The sequence below is a fragment of the Thermochaetoides thermophila genome (assembly GCF_000221225.1).
Source record: "Thermochaetoides thermophila DSM 1495 unplaced genomic scaffold scf7180000011818, whole genome shotgun sequence".
In the NCBI taxonomy this organism is placed as follows: domain Eukaryota; kingdom Fungi; phylum Ascomycota; class Sordariomycetes; order Sordariales; family Chaetomiaceae; genus Thermochaetoides; species Thermochaetoides thermophila.
Window position 1 is genome coordinate 242,857 of NW_006383034.1, and position 17,602 is coordinate 260,458.

General features: G+C 53.0%; 4 protein-coding genes across 4 annotated transcripts; 3 read left to right on the forward strand and 1 right to left on the reverse strand.

The window, feature by feature from the left end:
- Positions 1-1,050: 1,050 nt before the first annotated feature.
- Positions 1,051-4,613, reverse strand: CTHT_0041020 (uncharacterized protein; the record flags this gene model as incomplete). The annotated part of the gene is made up of 2 exons (XM_006694445.1): positions 1,051-4,401; positions 4,596-4,613. 2 exons carry the CDS (start codon positions 4,611-4,613, stop codon positions 1,051-1,053), a joined length of 3,369 nt encoding a protein of 1,122 aa, XP_006694508.1.
- A 1,430-nt stretch (positions 4,614-6,043) lies between these two features.
- CTHT_0041030 (uncharacterized protein) lies at positions 6,044-6,956 on the forward strand (the record flags this gene model as incomplete). The annotated part of the gene is made up of 3 exons (XM_006694446.1): positions 6,044-6,230; positions 6,417-6,571; positions 6,840-6,956. The coding sequence occupies 3 exons, from the start codon at positions 6,044-6,046 to the stop codon at positions 6,954-6,956; spliced, it is 459 nt and encodes a 152-aa protein (XP_006694509.1).
- A 4,378-nt stretch (positions 6,957-11,334) lies between these two features.
- On the forward strand, positions 11,335-13,706 carry CTHT_0041040 (uncharacterized protein; the record flags this gene model as incomplete). Its single annotated transcript, XM_006694447.1, has 3 exons — positions 11,335-12,120; positions 12,182-12,262; positions 12,321-13,706. 3 exons carry the CDS (start codon positions 11,335-11,337, stop codon positions 13,704-13,706), a joined length of 2,253 nt encoding a protein of 750 aa, XP_006694510.1.
- An 895-nt stretch (positions 13,707-14,601) lies between these two features.
- Positions 14,602-16,476, forward strand: CTHT_0041050 (putative beta chain protein; the record flags this gene model as incomplete). Its single annotated transcript, XM_006694448.1, has 7 exons — positions 14,602-14,613; positions 14,817-14,840; positions 14,919-14,944; positions 15,008-15,049; positions 15,109-15,163; positions 15,230-16,020; positions 16,083-16,476. 7 exons carry the CDS (start codon positions 14,602-14,604, stop codon positions 16,474-16,476), a joined length of 1,344 nt encoding a protein of 447 aa, XP_006694511.1.
- Between the last annotated feature and the right edge of the window lie 1,126 nt (positions 16,477-17,602).

Below are 17,602 nucleotides of genomic sequence, written 5' to 3' on the forward strand. Positions count from 1 at the left end.
TATGGTTCAAGCAGGTAGCTGCGTTAGTTCATATATCCCCATTCCAGTGCTCCAGTTAGCGCTCCGTAAGTCTAACCTGGAACCTGGGCTGTCCCTCTCTCCCCAACAACCTCTCCAAAAGTTACACCATACGAACTTCATGCACACGTATCTCTAGGATGCACCTTATCTCCAATCAAACGAAAACACACACGACCAAGTCTCTCGCACTCCGTTTATTTCCACAGCGACCTAAAAGAGAACAACTAGTTACTAACAGTAATAGTACGTATGTAGGAGGTTGTAGTGTAGTAGTAGTAGTAGCCATGTTTATGTTCTTTTGTTTTTGCTTTTCGCGCACACGATCCCATCCCATCCCATTCTTTTCCTGCCAACCAGCCCATACATTAGTGAGGGCTTGTTTTTGTGCAAACCTGCTCAGATTTCCTGATTTCTCCCACGCAAAGTGATGTGCTTTCCTTTCTCCTCGGTCCAGTTTTTACACACCTACCAACCAGCCAACCAGCCAACCCCATGCTATCATGCCATACCATGTTATGTAATTTGATCGCCTGGTGCAGTGTACTGGAAACAAAGTGGAGTTGAAAAAGGAAAAAGGGAAATTAAAATACAGAAAGCTGAAAATAGGGGGAGGAGCAGGACCCGGTTGAAAATGCACGAGTGCTGTACTGTTTAGCATGGCTGGTGTCGTTTATACCACCATTTTTTGAGGACATGGTTTCTGGGTGACCGTTTTGGTTTCGGCATCCCATGAAAATCTGTCCTTCCATAACATTCATTTCTCTTCTTGATTCACAATTCCACGCAACTTAAATAGGCGTGGGTAACTTGGAGAAAAGTATACTTGTACAAACATACGTGAACATTTTCGTATGGTCTTCATCGGATCGGTAGAAGGTGATATAAGTCGTGACGTCGAGTCATCATTGTCGTCGTCATCATCGAGTTCAGATTGGTTGTCGAAAAAAGGGGGTAAAAAATGGCCGCGGCATCAGAGAAGGAAGGGAAAAAAATCGGTATTGAATGAGGGTGTTGTTCAGGTGTCATTCGTTAGTTAACAGTCATCATAGGCATTCTCATCGCATCCACCGACGCCTTGCTCAGAATTGTACTACCGCTCTGACTATTCGGGAGCCGCGTCTGCGGACTAGAACCTGTGCTCGGATGATTGTCAAAGACGCTCGTAAACGCTGGACTGCCGTCGAGGTTTCGGCCTTGACTGCTGCTCCGTTCGCTGCGCCGAGGCGTGCTAACAGGACTCTGAGTGAGCAGTTCGGCTTTGCGGACCACCTCCGATAACGCATCACGCAACTGGCTGGCACGCTTGACCAGTTCTTGTAGGCTGTTGGTGTCAAAAAACAGCTTCGTGGTGGGAGTCGTAGGGGTAGACTTGAACGGCGAGGCTTTGCTATTATCCAGCTTGCCGGCGCGCTGTTGTTGCTGCAGGACCTCAATAACGGCAGAGACCACAGCAGAAGTACGGTTCGGGGTCGAAGTCCGCGAAGGGGTACGTGGCCGGGGCGAGCTGCTACTCGCGTTGCCGTCGTTCAGCGGCCAGTTGCCGCCAAATATGTCATCCTCGGGAGAGAAGACCGATCTCCGGCGAACGCCAGGGCGCTCCCGGACAACCGCGGTTTTGGACATTTCGATATCGAGGTCAGGGAAATCGGGGAAGTCGAAGGAATCGTCCGAATTATCAAGAACCGGGCCGTCAAACCCTTCATCAAGGAACCTATCGTCGACATCGGACCGGTCAAACTCTCTTGATGACTTAGACGGACTCGCTGGTTTCGGCTCTTCTTCGTCAGGCGATGCTAAGACAATGATGCTCTCCGCCTCCGAGAACTTAGCTGCTGCCGGCCCATTGAGGATGTCGAGCTCCTTCCCATGACGGCAGAGGCGCTTGAGGTCGTTGACCAACAAAGATAGTTCTCGAATTTGACCAGAGTGTGCTCTCACGCTGGGCTGAGTCGCCTGAATCGAGGCAGGGACTACCACAGAGAAACTCGTGGCAGAATCTTTTCCCGCTATAGTGGACGTAGCAAGATCGTCCCCTTCGAACTCAAAGTCGTCATCCCAATCCTCGCTGACCGTCTTGGTTCCAAGACCCCAGGTTCCAAACCTGGGCTGAGGTTTCGAGCTGTCTACAAGATCAGGAACAATGGGAACGCTCTGGCTCCGTACATGTGCAGCGCCGGGTGGTTTCCGGGTTGTGGGACGGCCTCCCCTTAAGTCTAATTCCTGCTTCCCGTGCACCGTCTTAGGGCGTGGCGTATCCGTATCATGCTTGTCGTGAACCGACGGCTCAGACCAGTCAAAGATGCTGCTCCGTGGCCTGCTGTCAATGCTTTCCCTCGGAGGAGCAAGGTTTTCACCCCCATTCGTGCTCTTCAGGGCTTGTCGCAAGGGGAAAGGAATACGTCTAGAATTGGCTGAGCCTGGCGGCGACAAGTGGTTGCTCAGAGTGTTTTCGTCGTCGCGTGCCCAGTCGTCATCATTTTCATCGTCAAAAGACAATCGACCCAAGTCGTGGGTGACCAGGGACAAGCTGTTGTTGCTGTTAGGGCCCATAGACTGGTATGAGACCCCATTAGCCATTGGAAGAGTCTCGTCTTCCTCGATGATCTTGGTCTCACCATCCCAGGAGGGTCCGAGCATTTCCTGAACTGACAACCTCTTGGTTCGGCAGTGGCATGCCGAGCTGGGAGGGGACTCATCAAACATCGACTCGATCGGGGTTTCGACTGACCTCATGCGGCTCGAGGAGGCACCAGTACGGAAGGAGTCATACATGCCGTCGCTCCTAAGGTCAGTGTCTTCGTCACCAAATGTACCACGGGAATCAAAGTCGGACCCTGCCAGAGTCAAGGATTGCTGGCCCGATGGACCACGACTGTGAGCAAGGCTAGAAGGGGTCTGGGGGCCCCTTGCGTAGTTGATGGGTGTGGGAATCCGTCTAGACCCATCCACCGAGATCGAGGTAGCCTCTCCAATCTTCGACAAGTCGATGCTAAAGGTGGAGAGACGGTTTAACGGCGGAAGAGGAGATGGAGAGTTCCTTCTGCGACTCAGCGGAAGCTCCAAAGACGTTGGCACACCCGTTTCAGGGCCTTGAAGGGCCGCTGTAGGCTCATGGGTGCTATCAGACTCCTGTCCGACGGGGTTCTGGATCGTAGATTGCAGCGCAGTTCCAGGATCCGACAAATACCGAGCATGGCCGTTCTTCGCACCGATCGTGCTTCTTCTCCGCCGCCGGATGCTGGGCCTCGACAAAAAATGCATGGATAAGGACCTCTTAGGCCGCTCATCGGGTGTTGGCTCGTCTGACACGAACAAGTCGGGGGTAGAAGTCCTCTGTTCTTCCTGCGCAGACTTTTCTTGCGCTGGGTCGCTCTCATACGTAAGAGGAGGAATGTCGTCTAGCTGATCAGGCTTGGTAAGATATGCACGCACGACTCGACCGAATGGAATCGATAACTTCTTGCGAGGGAACATCACATGGTGATAGTGGATAGCAGCCGAAGGCAAGCCAGACAAATCCCGATTAAGAGAGCTGGAGCGCCGGGCATGGAAGAAGGAGGCCCACTTCCCAGAAGCTCGCTTTGGTTCCGCATAGATCGGCGAAGTCGGCGAGAGCACTGACATGTCGAGGGAGAGTTTCGGATCTGGTGAAATTGGCTCGAGAACAGTAGCATTCTGCTGGGTTTGCTGTATCTGTTGCTGCATCAGCTGCAGTGTCGCAGCCCGTTGGTGGCTCGTAGCAGGCCGACGCAGAGTCAGAGCCTGCGAGCCCCTCCGCTGGCTACCAGAAGCAGGCCCATTGAGCCGGGAGCGCTTGATCAGTTTGTTCGGCGCCGCATGAACCGACTGGGGGTGACCAAGCATCGGCACGGCAGAGCTATGCGAGAAAGACATGGAGGACGAGTCGGGTGCCGTGCTCGACCTAGGACTCCCGTGTTGGGACAGTGGCCGAAGAGACAGGCGGCGCATCCACGACTCGCGAGACGAGCTTGAATCGCGAGCATTTTCCACAGTTGCTTTCGGTGTGGGGTCGCTTGATCGCAGAAAGAAGGGTCTCATCCACTCCGACTTAGGCGAAGAGAGCTGCGCGGCGGTGGCAGGCCGAGGGATATTCGCTGAACTAGTAGCTAGCGGGGAGAGGGGCCCGGGACCTATGTCGCTGAGTTGCAAGGGGGAATAAAGGGAGTCGTCAGCTAGAGGAGAGGACGGCTGACAGAGGGCAGCCGCGCTGGTGTTCGGACGGGGGGGGAGAGGGGACTGGGCACGGAAGCCATCATAGTCGGCAGGGAAGATCGAGTGAGCTGGGGTCTCGGCCTCGGGAGGTTGGCCGAAGACAAGGCCGACGGCGGCGGCGGCGACGGCAGTGCCGGCTCCGACGAGCTGGAAACGAGTTGGTCAGTTGTCCTCGGGCAATTTCCAGTGAGGGACTAGAATAGGAAGGGAAGTGACGATATGTCGGTTTTGATAGCTTAGGTCAAGCTCAACCACTATGTTTACTTTTTTTTTTCGACATCTGATGGTGCCCGACAAGGGCGGCACGGTAGATTGAAGGCAAGGGTTCGGCTAACACTTACACTCGGCACTGCCTGCATCCTGGCTGCAGGTCGTTATATCGACGGCAAGCGGCCGCTGGTAAAGAGAGAAACAGAAAGAGATTTTGGTATCGCAAGGGCCACGGTTTGCATCGTCAGAGCATTCGAAGAGAAGAGAATGCGCAAGATGAGAAACGAGCCGAGGGATGGTGGATTGTTGACAGTGCAGGCGCGTTTCTCGGGTTGGGTCGAAGCTCGAAGCTAAAACAGATAGCTCAAACCGGTCGCAAGGGCGCTTCTGGGTGCCTAGAAAGAGGCAGTTTTCCGGGCTGCGCGCCAGCTGAACTATGCTGCGATTTGTTGCTGCTGTTGTTAATGGAGGGGCAGGCCGCGGTCAGCGCGACCACAGCAGGACACGATGACGATACACGGTCAACGCGGGGTGTAATTTGTGCTTGATGGGCAGCAGGTTGTGTGGGCGGTGTGTGTGTGGTGTGGTTGAGGAGGGGAGCTCGGCGAAAGGCAGGCCACTGGACGCGACCTGCTTGGAGTCCTCGTCCTGGACTTAGTCTGGCTTTGGCAGCTGGTGCAAGGCAAAGACCAAAAGTTGCGATTGCCCTCGATGGAATGGGGTTGAGGCTGGCAATTGGCCGCAATAGGATTGCTGATCGAGACGCCTTCGACTTGGGACGAAGGGACACGGAGGGCGAGCGTGAGGAAGCCGTCTGCAAGAAAGAAACCAAGATGAAATAAAAAAAGCTTCCAATCCCAGCTACTCTGCACGTTTCCCAGGCCCAGATCGACCGCGAAATGCGACACGATAAGCGCAGGTCCACGATCTCAGCGGGTCATTGCCGCAGCAGCAGGGCAGCAGCAAGAAACACACAGCAGCTCCCGCTCACAACGCAGCGTAGCGGCAGCAGCAGCAGCAGTGACAGGAGAAACGCCCCGCTCAGCAGCACGTGGGGGCACGAGGACTGCAAAAAGAGAAAAGCGGATCAACAATGAGTGGATGGAATAGAAATGAAGAGAGATAAAAGACGAAGCGCGCAACAACGGTCGCAAGTGCAACCACTGCAGCAGCCGCCGTGCTCTTTCACTGGCAAACGTGGGACTCGCACGCTCAGTCAGAAGAAAAAAGGGGGAAATGGGGGGGGGGGGGGAAAGAGCGCTGAATTGGCGGTTTGCGGCTTACAACAAGACCCGGGCTGAGCCTGGGATGTCGTCGGAGACTCAGCGCGGCACCAGGCGGCACCAGGGCTCCAGTGCGGCATCTCTGTGCCCCAAAGTGCAGACCGGGGCTCGTTGCTGCGGTGGGGAGCTGGGACATGGGGCCTCTTATGGGCAGTGGGCACTCTGGGTCCCTGCCAGGGCTCAGCGTGGGGCCTGCCAGACAGCGTCACAGCCCAAACTCCCAGATTCCGCCCAGAGGTTGTTGTTGTGGGCACCCGCCGGGCCTGTCTGCCAGGGGCACGCACCACGGGTGCGGCATGGACGCAGCATGGGTCCCCGTCTGGGGCCCTTGGGACCTGGTCGCTGTCGAGCGCGCGGATTGGGCCATCGACGGCCTCGCTCGATCGGAGCCTGGCTACGACAAGCAACAACACGGCACGGGAAGCTCTCAGCGAGACATGCTTGACGCTAGTGCGCACGGAGGATTGGCTCCCCGGCTGCTGTGTATGTAAATTCCAGCTAGGCACTTTCATGAATTTCTCGCGGCTTTCACAGGGGGTATTTCACACCCAGGTGTCGTCGTCACGTCAGAGACAACGAACAACGACATCCTTCCCTGACTACGAGTGTTGCTTTGTGTACCCGTGCGGTTGCTTGGGCTGCACGCCGCTGTCCTCCCACTCCCGACAGTACAGTATGCTTCCTTTTTCCTCGGTCCTGTCGACGCCGCCGTTTTCCAGAACGCCAGCGTTGGGCCCCGTTGGCCTCGTGCAGGCGCCGTTGATGCGGCCAGTGGCCCCGATGCAATCCCTGGCGCTTGTGCATCACCAGGGGTGTCATGGCTCGTACGTAGCTTTGCTCACCGCACCAAATGAGTGTGTCTCTCTTGTCCCAAACAAGCTCAGCTTGGAAATCCGGATTCCAGTAAAGACGGTCGCAGCATATCCAGTCGTCAAGCAGCTCCGATCCGTCCTGCAACACCGCCGCTCCTTTGGCGGTACCAACCTCTCATGAGGCTCTTGTGCCAGGTCAAAACGGACGATCCTTGATGCCACAACCGCGAAAAGCGGGTTCCCGTCCATGTCTCGTCTGATCATCGGGACCTCGTACCAGCAAACGCCCAATTCGTCCGTGTTCTGTTGGGGAGTTCGGACGAGCGAGGTCGCCGCCGACTCGCCGCCTTTGCCCTCGGCCCGGTGGGGCCTCCTCGCCCAGGTGTTTGCCAACTAAGTACGTAGGTCCGGAATGCAAATTTGCTCATCATAGCCATAGAGCGGCATACCTAGCTTTCTCACAAAAGTGTCGGCCGAAAGATGGAGTTTTTCCATCTCGTGGAGACCCCGAATACCCACATTGTCAGGAAGAGCAAGAACATAACACAAAGCAAGATGCAGAAGAGAACAGAATCAAGACGATGGCATTCCGATTCCTGAAATTCTGACGTACTGACGGCGGGGATTACTTGGATCGAAGCGCTTGGCCCAGCGGCAATTCCAAAAGATCTGCTCCACTCGATCCTCCAGCAAAAAAAAAAAAAAAAAAAAAAAAAAAACCGAACGCCATCGTCTCCAATCGATTGCCTGTAAGCCCTTCAGCCCTAACAGCACGTATGTTACGCGAACTGCACAACAATGCCCAGCTCTGCTACACCAGAACTGCAATTTCCAATCAGCAAGCCACGTTCTCCTTCAAACAATATTTGCTAAATAACATATTGTGCGCATCTGCGATGGCATCGTCGTTTCATTGTTGCTATTGGTTTCTGCTGTTCAAGAATATCTCGGCCCTGCCGTCGCCTCTTCGTACGGTAAGTACGGCGTAACGCTCTGTTCGATTAGCGCCGTACGATATCCTCCATACAGATCGATAATAAAGGTACCATCGGGACGACCTTGCCCATCGACGTAACGCCACAACAGCATGCCATTCTGTCCTGACAACAGGCTTTCCCAAGCTATATCTGGAGCACCACAGCTATAACACCGACTTCTAAGATTCAACATCACCTGTGGTGGATGAAAAATTCCGCCGCCCCGGCCTGGCTAAGTATCTGTGCGCTTCCCCTCCTCCTCCCCCTCCTTCCCGGATTCTCCTCCTTAGAATTAAGCCGTAGCAGAAACCCAGGAACTGGGCTCTCTTGCATCATCAACGACTAGCTGAGCTGTGGTTTGGGACGGCTTACCCACCTGCCCTGTTGGTGGATTTCGCCGATGAAAATACCCCGCGTTTGCTCAGATGTCACAAGTATACGAAGTACAAAGACAGCCAGGGCTTTCCAAGAACAAATAGGATAGAGTTTGCATATGGGATTTTACATCTTCCCTATTTCCCAAAATCGAAATGTCTTGCGCAAGACATCAGGACCGGTCACAAGTCATCCTTCATGTTTGCCTACATGCGATCGGGCACAGGCAGAGAGATCTTCGAGTCTTTGTTGGTAGGCTGATATTCAATGGCCCTCGCTGACATCACAGGTCTGTGAAGCGTAATCCTATCCTTAATCAGAATACCAGCGGAAGTTTTCGGGTGGCCACAAGCGGGAAACTCGGTGGCCGGACGAAGACGAAATATTACATCCTTATTGCACATGTTGTAGAGATTCCAGAAGAGAGGGTTTCTTCTTTATTCTCTGCTCGATGTTGTCTGCCTCTCTGTTTGTGTGTTGCCTGAGCTAGCAGCAGAATCTTCCTATCGCTCGACGTCCACAGTTTGATGTCTTCCCGATATATCCTTGTCTGCCTGGCCTTCCAAGAGCAGTCAACATCCATTGCTATGTGACTGACAACATCGGGCCACATCCAGTGTGCCCGCAGTGCAGCTGCTCATTATTAAAACAAGGTTGCGCAGCAGCTCTTGCTCGTCTCCCCACATCATGCCGCGTGCCGCCTAGAGTATGTGGTGCCAATGAAGCTTCCAATTAATATCCCAAAACCACTCAGCGTAGCAGACTGTCGGCTAACAATGGAAGGCCTTCCTCTTCCGTCTTTTTAAGCTAGGCTTCTAGGGGCTACTTAACCAGCTGTATGGGCGCTCGGTGAGGCTCCGGTTGGCAAGATCATCTTATAAGCGTATATTATGCACAAAAACTAGTGCTTACATGTATATAGGCCCGAGAAATCTGTAAGATCCAACGGGGGGCTGCAGTTTTCACATCATCCCCTGAGTGAAATAATTTCCAGGGGCGCTTACATCACATCTCCGACGCCATGTATCTTCGGGTCATAAGCTGCCTAGATTGAACGTTATTTCTTTTTCGAAAAAGCTGCTATTGCGCCGTCGCAAGCCAACCTTTTTTTTTCAGGGGACTTTCTGTATTCCCATCGATTCCTGACGGCGGCTTTTCAACATGTTGCTATTCCTTTAGCCCTTCACAAATCGGTCTGGAAAGACCAGCCACCACCATCTCATCAATATTTGTGAGACCCAGAGGCAGTTTGCCGTGCCGTCCATCATGGGAGACAATGATACGCACATCTACATTTTATCCGTATCAATGGCGCAGAAAGCCGACAAGATGGACCAGTCCTCAGACGTAGCCTTGTCTCGGAGCCTTTAGAAACAACGATTGTGAGATGATGTTTGGCTGTTTTGTTTTCGCCGTTCCCGCTTCTGAACTGTTACGTTCCGGATCAACGCTTGTGGCTTGCGCCTTCGTTTATTCGGAGTAACCACTGTAGAGGCAGAAAAAATGTGCAAGCAATCTGAATGCTGATTCATCTTTTTTTTTGACTGGTAACTTGAACCAAAAAAATCTCTGGCCATATGTGACACTTTGGCTATGCTTGTATGCAATATGAGTGTTGACATTGTGATGGTTTATATCCGTGGCATAATATGCCTGGCTCTTCGGTGGATGTTTGATCTGGAGGGCAAACCACAGACAATCTTAGGTGAAGGACAAATATCGCCCTCGGCGATGACGGGCTTCTGCATGAGAACCCTCGGGGGCCGGGGGGGGGCTCTGGAGCTTGAAATGTTTGAGATTAGCCCAGGTCATTATCGCCCTTTCTATCTGTGTGACAGACCCTACGGCTATTGCTCAACTGGATTCTTAATTTATCACAACTGGTTGGGTCAGAGATCTCGAACAAGACATTGCCTGGCGACGGTCTCGCCATATATTCGCTACTGCAAGAAGAGCACATTGCCGCATTGGACCGTCATGTGTTTCTAGAATCCGTGCGCCTGCAGCAGCTAGGGCCAGGTCAAGTGTCATTCTTGGGAGGATCTCGGCCGGTGAAACTTGAAACAGGGAGCGGATTCAAACACAGTTCCCCGCTACGCATCCAGAAATTTTTGTCTGATGGAAAGTTCGAGCCTTCAAAAGTAGACCAGGAAATTTGTAACTCAACCGGACTCATGTCTACTCGTTCTAGTCATCATAGGGGATGGTGCATCGGTTGCCAGGGCCAGTCATAAAGGATTTTGCACATAAGCTGAGTAGGTCGCACCTCCTTCATAACCGGTGACGTAGTTTAAACTGGAAGGTCAACATCCCACAGTATCTGCTAATCGCACCATTCCGATCTTGTTTCGTGAGTCGGGCCGGATGGAAGATGTTGGCGCGGATGTCTCGCTGTTGAAATCAAAGTACATAATTCTTACTATAAAACAGATTCTTATTTGCTTCTGTGGCCAATGTCTGGGTCATGAAACTGGAAATTTGCCGTCAGTCTTCGACGTTTCAAAGCCTCAAACTTAACCATTTGGTTTTGTAAGACAGAACGGCAATGCTCCGCTACAACATCATTGAAGAAACACAGTTCACTTGCTGGATGAAACGACCATAGAGCGTTCTGTCGTGTTAGGGCTTCGTTGTCAACCTTCAAGCACAAATCCTTGGCCAAACCAACTTGAGAAGTAGAGGGTAGGAAGGCGTCGTTCTATAGCTTCCATTGCAGCTGGATGCTCGGCTCAAGATCCAAAAAGATCGGGCAACTAAGCAAATGCTGGTTTGCTGTTACCTGTGATGATAACTGGGACGTTTAATTTCCACTAGGGCGCCAATGGTCAGCCTTATAGATGCGGCGCGGATTCCAGTTTTGATCTTAGGGGTGCGTCCTGCCAGCTGGAATCTGAACTAAGTTGTCTGATTGGCGATCGTCGGAGGTTGACTGCATGCCCAGACAATGACAATGATAACTGGAACTGGTCTGGCCTCGCGAAACGATCATGATGTCCAGGAAGACCAAAGCTCCTTGGACGTTGATTTGCGGAGAAAGTTCATGGAGAGTCTGAGGGACCGAGACTCTGACCCAGGCGCAGCGCGGGGTCTGGGGAAGTTTGGGGGATTGGTGGAGTCGTGCTGTGCCCTGCCAGCTAGGACAGTTGCTGCCAGCTGGTTGCCCCACTGTTTCCAAAGCTGTGGACCCACCCCACCTTAGCAGCATACGTTGAACGCGGAATCGGCACCAAAAAAGTTAGGGCCATCACGGCGGCAAGGGCCTTGATCAAGACGAAAGGGTGGTAAAGACAATAACGATATTTCGATCAGGCCGGTGCATGATATACGAGTTCGACTGATTTGACCATATATGTATTGAGCTCCCATTTCGTCCTGGAAAGTCAACTTCACAACCAAACGACAAGCCAACCAAGCCCCGCCATCATGGAGGCTGAGATTCGAGCCCTCATTCCAAATATCGACCCCGTGATATCGGAGTACTCTGCAGGTTATTTAACTCATGCATCCACTTCCTTGGCCGGAGACGAGGAGGCCAACGGACCATCTCCTCTAGACGAAGCTGCTACTGCCATCACTGAGCTGCTGGTCTCCGCCTCGGGCAATGCTGGTGCCGCCACTCATGATAAGATTCGGGCTTTGGTCGAGAAGTGGGTTGAGAAGTATGCGGCTGCTAGTGATAACCAGGAACGCAAGCGCCCTACTGTCAAGCGGCTGGACCAGGCCATCCAAGTCAGCGCTCAAAGGAGCATCTCATCTACCCTGGCTGTCACGACTGGCAATGTCGACTTGGAGTCGGCTAGCACCCGAAAGGTTGAATCTAAGGTCGACAGAAAGAAGTTGGAGAAAGCTGAGCGCAAAATTGCCGCAAAGCAGAGCAAGAAGGCCTTCAAGACGGTCGAATATGAGGCTTCTCGTCTGTTGAACCAGCCCGACTCGAAGCAGACATACGAAGAGTTCTACATGGCCGTCAATCCTCTGCAGATGGGTCCTGGCTCTGGCGGCAAGTCCAAGGATATCAAGATCGATAGGTTCGATGTGTCAATCGGAGGAAAGAGAATACTCACAGACACTTCTTTGACTCTTTCTTATGGGCACCGTTATGGCCTTGTTGGCCACAACGGTGTCGGCAAGTCTACTTTCTTGCGGGCGTTGTCCAGGAGGGAAATCCCCATTCCCACTCATATTTCTATTCTCTACGTTGAACAAGAGGTGGGTGGTAATATACCAATTAGTGATTTTGACCTCTCTTACTAACAAAATCCAATATTAGATTATGGGTGACGACACTCCTGCGCTACAAGCGGTCCTAGATGCCGATGTCTGGCGCAAGGTGCTTCTCAGGGAGCAAGGCGTAAGTGATTTATTAACACACGACTCTGATGGTTACAGATTCTGACTAGAGTATCTAGGAAATTACTCAAAAACTGGCAGACATTGAAGCTCAGCGGACTTCTATGGCTGATACTTCATCTGATGCCGCCAAGCTGGACAAGGAGCGCGAGGCTCTGGATCAACGCCTCGGCGACATTCAAGCGAAGCTCGCCGAAATGGAGTCAGACAAGGCTGAATCCAGAGCTGCCAGTATCCTGGCAGGTCTTGGTTTCTCGCCCGAAGCACAGCAGTATCCCACCAAGAATTTCTCTGGTGGTTGGAGAATGCGTCTTGCGCTTGCGCGTGCGCTCTTCTGTGAGCCTGATCTACTGCTTCTGGACGAGCCGTCCAACATGTTGGACGTCCCCTCCATCACCTTCCTTTCCACCTATCTTCAAAGTTATCCCAGCACCGTCCTGGTCGTATCCCACGACAGGGCTTTCCTTAACGAAGTGGCTACTGATATCATCCACCAACATTCTGAGCGCCTCGACTACTACCGTGGCGCCAATTTCGATTCCTTCTATGCGACGAGGGAAGAAAGAAAAAGGGCAGCGAAAAGGGAATACGAGAACCAGATGGCGCAGCGTGCTCACCTTCAGGCTTTCATCGACAAGTTCCGCTACAATGCGGCCAAGTCGCAGGAAGCTCAGTCGCGTATCAAGAAGCTCGAGCGCATGCCGGTGCTCGAGCCGCCAGAGCAGGAGTATAGCGTCAAGTTCAAGTTCCCAGAGGTCGAAAAGCTGTCAAGCCCCATCGTTCAGATGTCGGACGTTACCTTTGGCTACACCAAGGATAAGATTCTGCTCAGGAATGTCGATCTGGATGTCCAACTGGATTCGCGTATCGGAATTGTCGGTCCCAATGGTGCCGGCAAGACAACAGTGCTCAAGCTCCTCATCGGCCAACTGCAGCCAACAAGCGGTATCATCAGCCAGAACCCTCGGCTGCGGATTGGTTACTTCGCACAGCATCACGTCGACTCGCTCGACCTCAGCATGAGCGCCGTCAGCTTCATGGCCAAGCACTACCCGGGCAAGACGGATGAGGAGTACCGCCGACAGCTGGGTGCGTTCGGCATCACTGGCACAACAGGCCTGCAAAAGATGGCTCTGCTCTCAGGTGGTCAGAAGTCGCGTGTAGCTTTCGCCTGCCTGGCTCTACAGAACCCACACATTCTCGTCATGGACGAGCCCTCCAACCACCTCGATATCGAGGCTATGGACGCGCTTGCTGAGGCGCTCAAGGAGTTCCAGGGTGGTGTGCTCATCGTGTCTCACGACGTAACCCTTCTTCAGACAGTGTGTACTTCACTGTGGGTTTGTGAGAACGGCACGGTCGAGAAGTTCCCCGGAGATGTGCAGGCGTACAAGAAGAGGATTCAGGCTCAGGCCGATGCTGTTGGTGTTGTCAAGAAGCATTAAGTTGCAGTCTATGTACCTGGAAGGAGAATGGTGGTTGGGGAAAAAAAATATAAGGAGTTCAACTGCTGCCATCCTTCATATGATGACCATACTGTGTGATGATAATTGGCCTCAAGGTGTCATTCTTTTGCGGAAGCCCAAACATGTCGTCGGTCACGGCAGCCCTCCTACGTGGGATGCGGAGAAGAGTTATATCAGTGCCCACAGATTATGCGGTGATCGGCTTCACGAAAGGCGACTTGGTTAGTAAGCTGACATAGGTAGCTGCCGGTCGAGATAGATCAATCAGTGCCTGAAAGCCCAGTAGGAGAGTCCTCGGTTGAGGCTAACAATACGATGAGATTGTTGATCGAAAATGAATCTGCGCTCACATCTCGCAACACTTCAAAGCAAGTTTACGTTCTGGAGTCTCAAAGAGCCATCACGAGGTTGAAGGCAGCTTGACCCCGAAGTCGAGGTGAAATAATTCACCCCGCTGACAACCCGTTTAATGCACAAACAGGGGGTTAGCGTGACTCGTTATCCACCCCGCTCGACCAAAGAGGGAAATAGTGTAAACAACCGAGGGTGCAGGGACCACCACGCAGCCCGAACAACGTGAATGGACCTGAATGGACCTGAATGGACCTGCCCAGCCATGGACGCGTTTTCCATTGGGTGTGCCTGATCCCCACACTGGCAACAGCAAGCGGTGAGAACGCTGGCCGGGTCGCCTCTTCATTTCTCTCCCCAAAAAACAACATATCTATCTCCCTCTTCCCCTACCAATTCTCCACCCGACCGCTTTTCCACCACCAGCTCAGCAACCCTTCCGTCTTTCGACTTTCGACCTTCGCATCTTCCCTGAGCAGTTTGCATCGCCTTTACAATCCAGTTCTTCGCACAACTATCCAAAATGCGTGAGATCGTAAGTCGACAACTCCCGCCCAACGACCTGTCGCAGCAAATTTGACGCGTCGGAGGCGTTTGGGAAAAATCCGAATGCCTGATCCTACCCCACACCCGTGGTTTGGGACAACCTCGTCCCGCCTTTCAGCCCGACCGACGCTGGCGACAGCGAGGCTCGCAATGATGAGATGAATACGATGCTGACCAGAATTCTCTGTACAGGTTCACCTCCAGACCGGCCAATGCGTAAGTTGAACAGATGGACATCGCCGCCGGGCAACATTGTGGTGGTGGTGGTTCGATGGACTGACGATAAGCCTTCAGGGTAACCAAATCGGTGCCGCTTTCTGGTAGGTTCTCTCCATCAGCAGAGACTCCCTCTGTAAAGACTTTGACGCTAACTCCTCGTACAGGCAGACTATCTCCGGCGAGCACGGCCTCGACGCCAATGGCGTGTATGTGTTGCCCCTCGACGATCGTATTACCGCGGTCCGCTTGCTCACCGCCATAACAGGTACAACGGCACCTCTGAGCTCCAACTGGAGCGCATGAACGTCTACTTCAACGAGGTGAGTTGGGCCGCGAATATGGGCGATGGAACGCTCAAGCAGCAGAACTTCTAACTTCTATAACAGGCCTCCGGCAACAAGTATGTGCCTCGTGCCGTCCTGGTCGATCTGGAGCCCGGCACTATGGACGCTGTCCGTGCCGGCCCCTTCGGCCAGCTTTTCCGCCCCGACAACTTCGTCTTTGGCCAGTCCGGTGCCGGCAACAACTGGGCCAAGGGTCACTACACTGAGGGTGCTGAGCTCGTCGACCAAGTCCTGGATGTCGTCCGCCGCGAGGCTGAAGGCTGCGACTGCCTCCAGGGCTTCCAGATCACCCACTCGCTTGGTGGTGGTACGGGTGCCGGTATGGGTACCCTCCTGATCTCCAAGATCCGTGAGGAGTTCCCCGACCGCATGATGGCCACCTTCTCGGTTGTTCCCTCTCCTAAGGTCTCGGATACCGTCGTCGAGCCCTACAACGCCACCCTCTCGGTCCACCAGCTGGTCGAGAACTCAGATGAGACCTTCTGCATTGATAACGAGGCCCTCTACGACATTTGCATGCGTACCCTCAAGCTGTCCAACCCCTCGTATGGCGACCTGAACTACCTCGTCTCCGCCGTCATGTCCGGCGTCACCGTCTCCCTCCGTTTCCCTGGCCAGCTCAACTCCGACCTCCGCAAGCTGGCTGTCAACATGGTTCCTTTCCCTCGTCTCCACTTCTTCATGGTCGGCTTCGCTCCGCTCACCGCCCGCGGCGCCCACTCCTTCCGCGCTGTCACCGTCCCGGAGTTAACCCAGCAGATGTTCGACCCCAAGAACATGATGGCCGCCTCCGACTTCCGCAACGGTCGCTACCTGACCTGCTCTGCCATCTTGTGAGTTCCATCCCCTGTTCATTCTCATGGAAGGGCACAATGAATGCTAACAATGTTGACAGCCGTGGCAAGGTCTCTATGAAGGAGGTCGAGGACCAGATGCGCAACGTTCAGAACAAGAACTCGAGCTACTTCGTCGAGTGGATCCCGAACAACGTCCAGACCGCCCTCTGCTCGATCCCGCCTCGCGGCCTCAAGATGTCGTCGACCTTCGTTGGCAACTCGACCGCCATCCAGGAGCTGTTCAAGCGTATCGGCGAGCAGTTTACTGCCATGTTCCGTCGCAAGGCCTTCTTGCACTGGTACACTGGCGAGGGCATGGACGAGATGGAGTTCACCGAGGCCGAGTCCAACATGAACGATCTCGTCTCCGAGTACCAGCAGTACCAGGATGCTGGTGTCGACGAGGAGGAGGAGGAGTACGAGGAGGAGGCTCCTGCCGAGCACGAGGAGTAATCACCTCTCCTCTGCTCCAGGCCCTCGCTTGTGTGGGCTGCTGGCTAGTTTTCACCCTCGGCAGTTTCTCTTGGATTTTTCTGGGAGGGCTGGATGGGCTGCCGGGTCTACAGTGAGCTAGACACATTTGCTTCTCTCTTTGGGTGTGGATAATACATGATAGCAGGCCTGTTCCGCTATGTCCTCTACCTTCTGCGCAGCTGTATCATTCAGATACAGCCGTTGATGAGTTGAGTAGTTGAAGTACCTTATCCATAATTAATTGATGCCACACCTATGACTGCAATACTCGGATCTGTCCGTGCCATCGAAGTCTTGAGCCTTTGTGATATTGTTGTCTGGTCCTTTCATCCAGCCTCCGTTCGGATATCAAGTTAAGTCTTCAGGCGGGAGATCCCTGTGTTGTACTTGGTGTCTCCGTTTCTCGGTCTACAGCCATACTTTTCGAGTCAACCTCTAGCCATAGCAAGGTTATGAGTCAAGAATGCGTACTAGCCAAAAGCAAGATGTTTGCGTCTACACTACGCTGTGAACTCTCACTCTGGATAACGATGTTATAGCCACTACGTTGAGGTTCTCAGCACCATGATTCCAGTTCGATGAGAATCACCAGATATGTTGAGCCGAAGTAAACAGATCTCTTTTCACTAATATCTTAGCAGAAACTGCTAAACAAGCTAACCAGCGACTTGGTTCAATCGTGAAGAGCTAAGGGACGGAGCTGATTCATATTGTAGGGTGAAATTATACCCAACGATGATGGCGCGTTAAGCTTTGGAACCGGTAAATGTTGAATTGTACAATAATTTGCTTTATTCCGGACGGACACACACATTCCATGCTAGTTGGTCCTTGAACTGTCTCTCAATGGCGAATTCAAAACACCCAGGTGCTTTCTCAGATGGCGGAATGTCTCCTGCGTCCGTGACCATCTCCAGTCACGGTCAGCACTGTACCAGACGACAGGCTGTGTGGTCCAAGGCAGTCTGCTTGTTTCCTGATACTTTGCTTGAGGTGAACAGTTGACTTAGTACGTATTATAATCTCTTGAAAGTCATCTCCAGCCTTCTCATTAAATTGAATGGTCTTGAATCTTCTAGTTTAGCAACATGTGCTGTCTCACCGA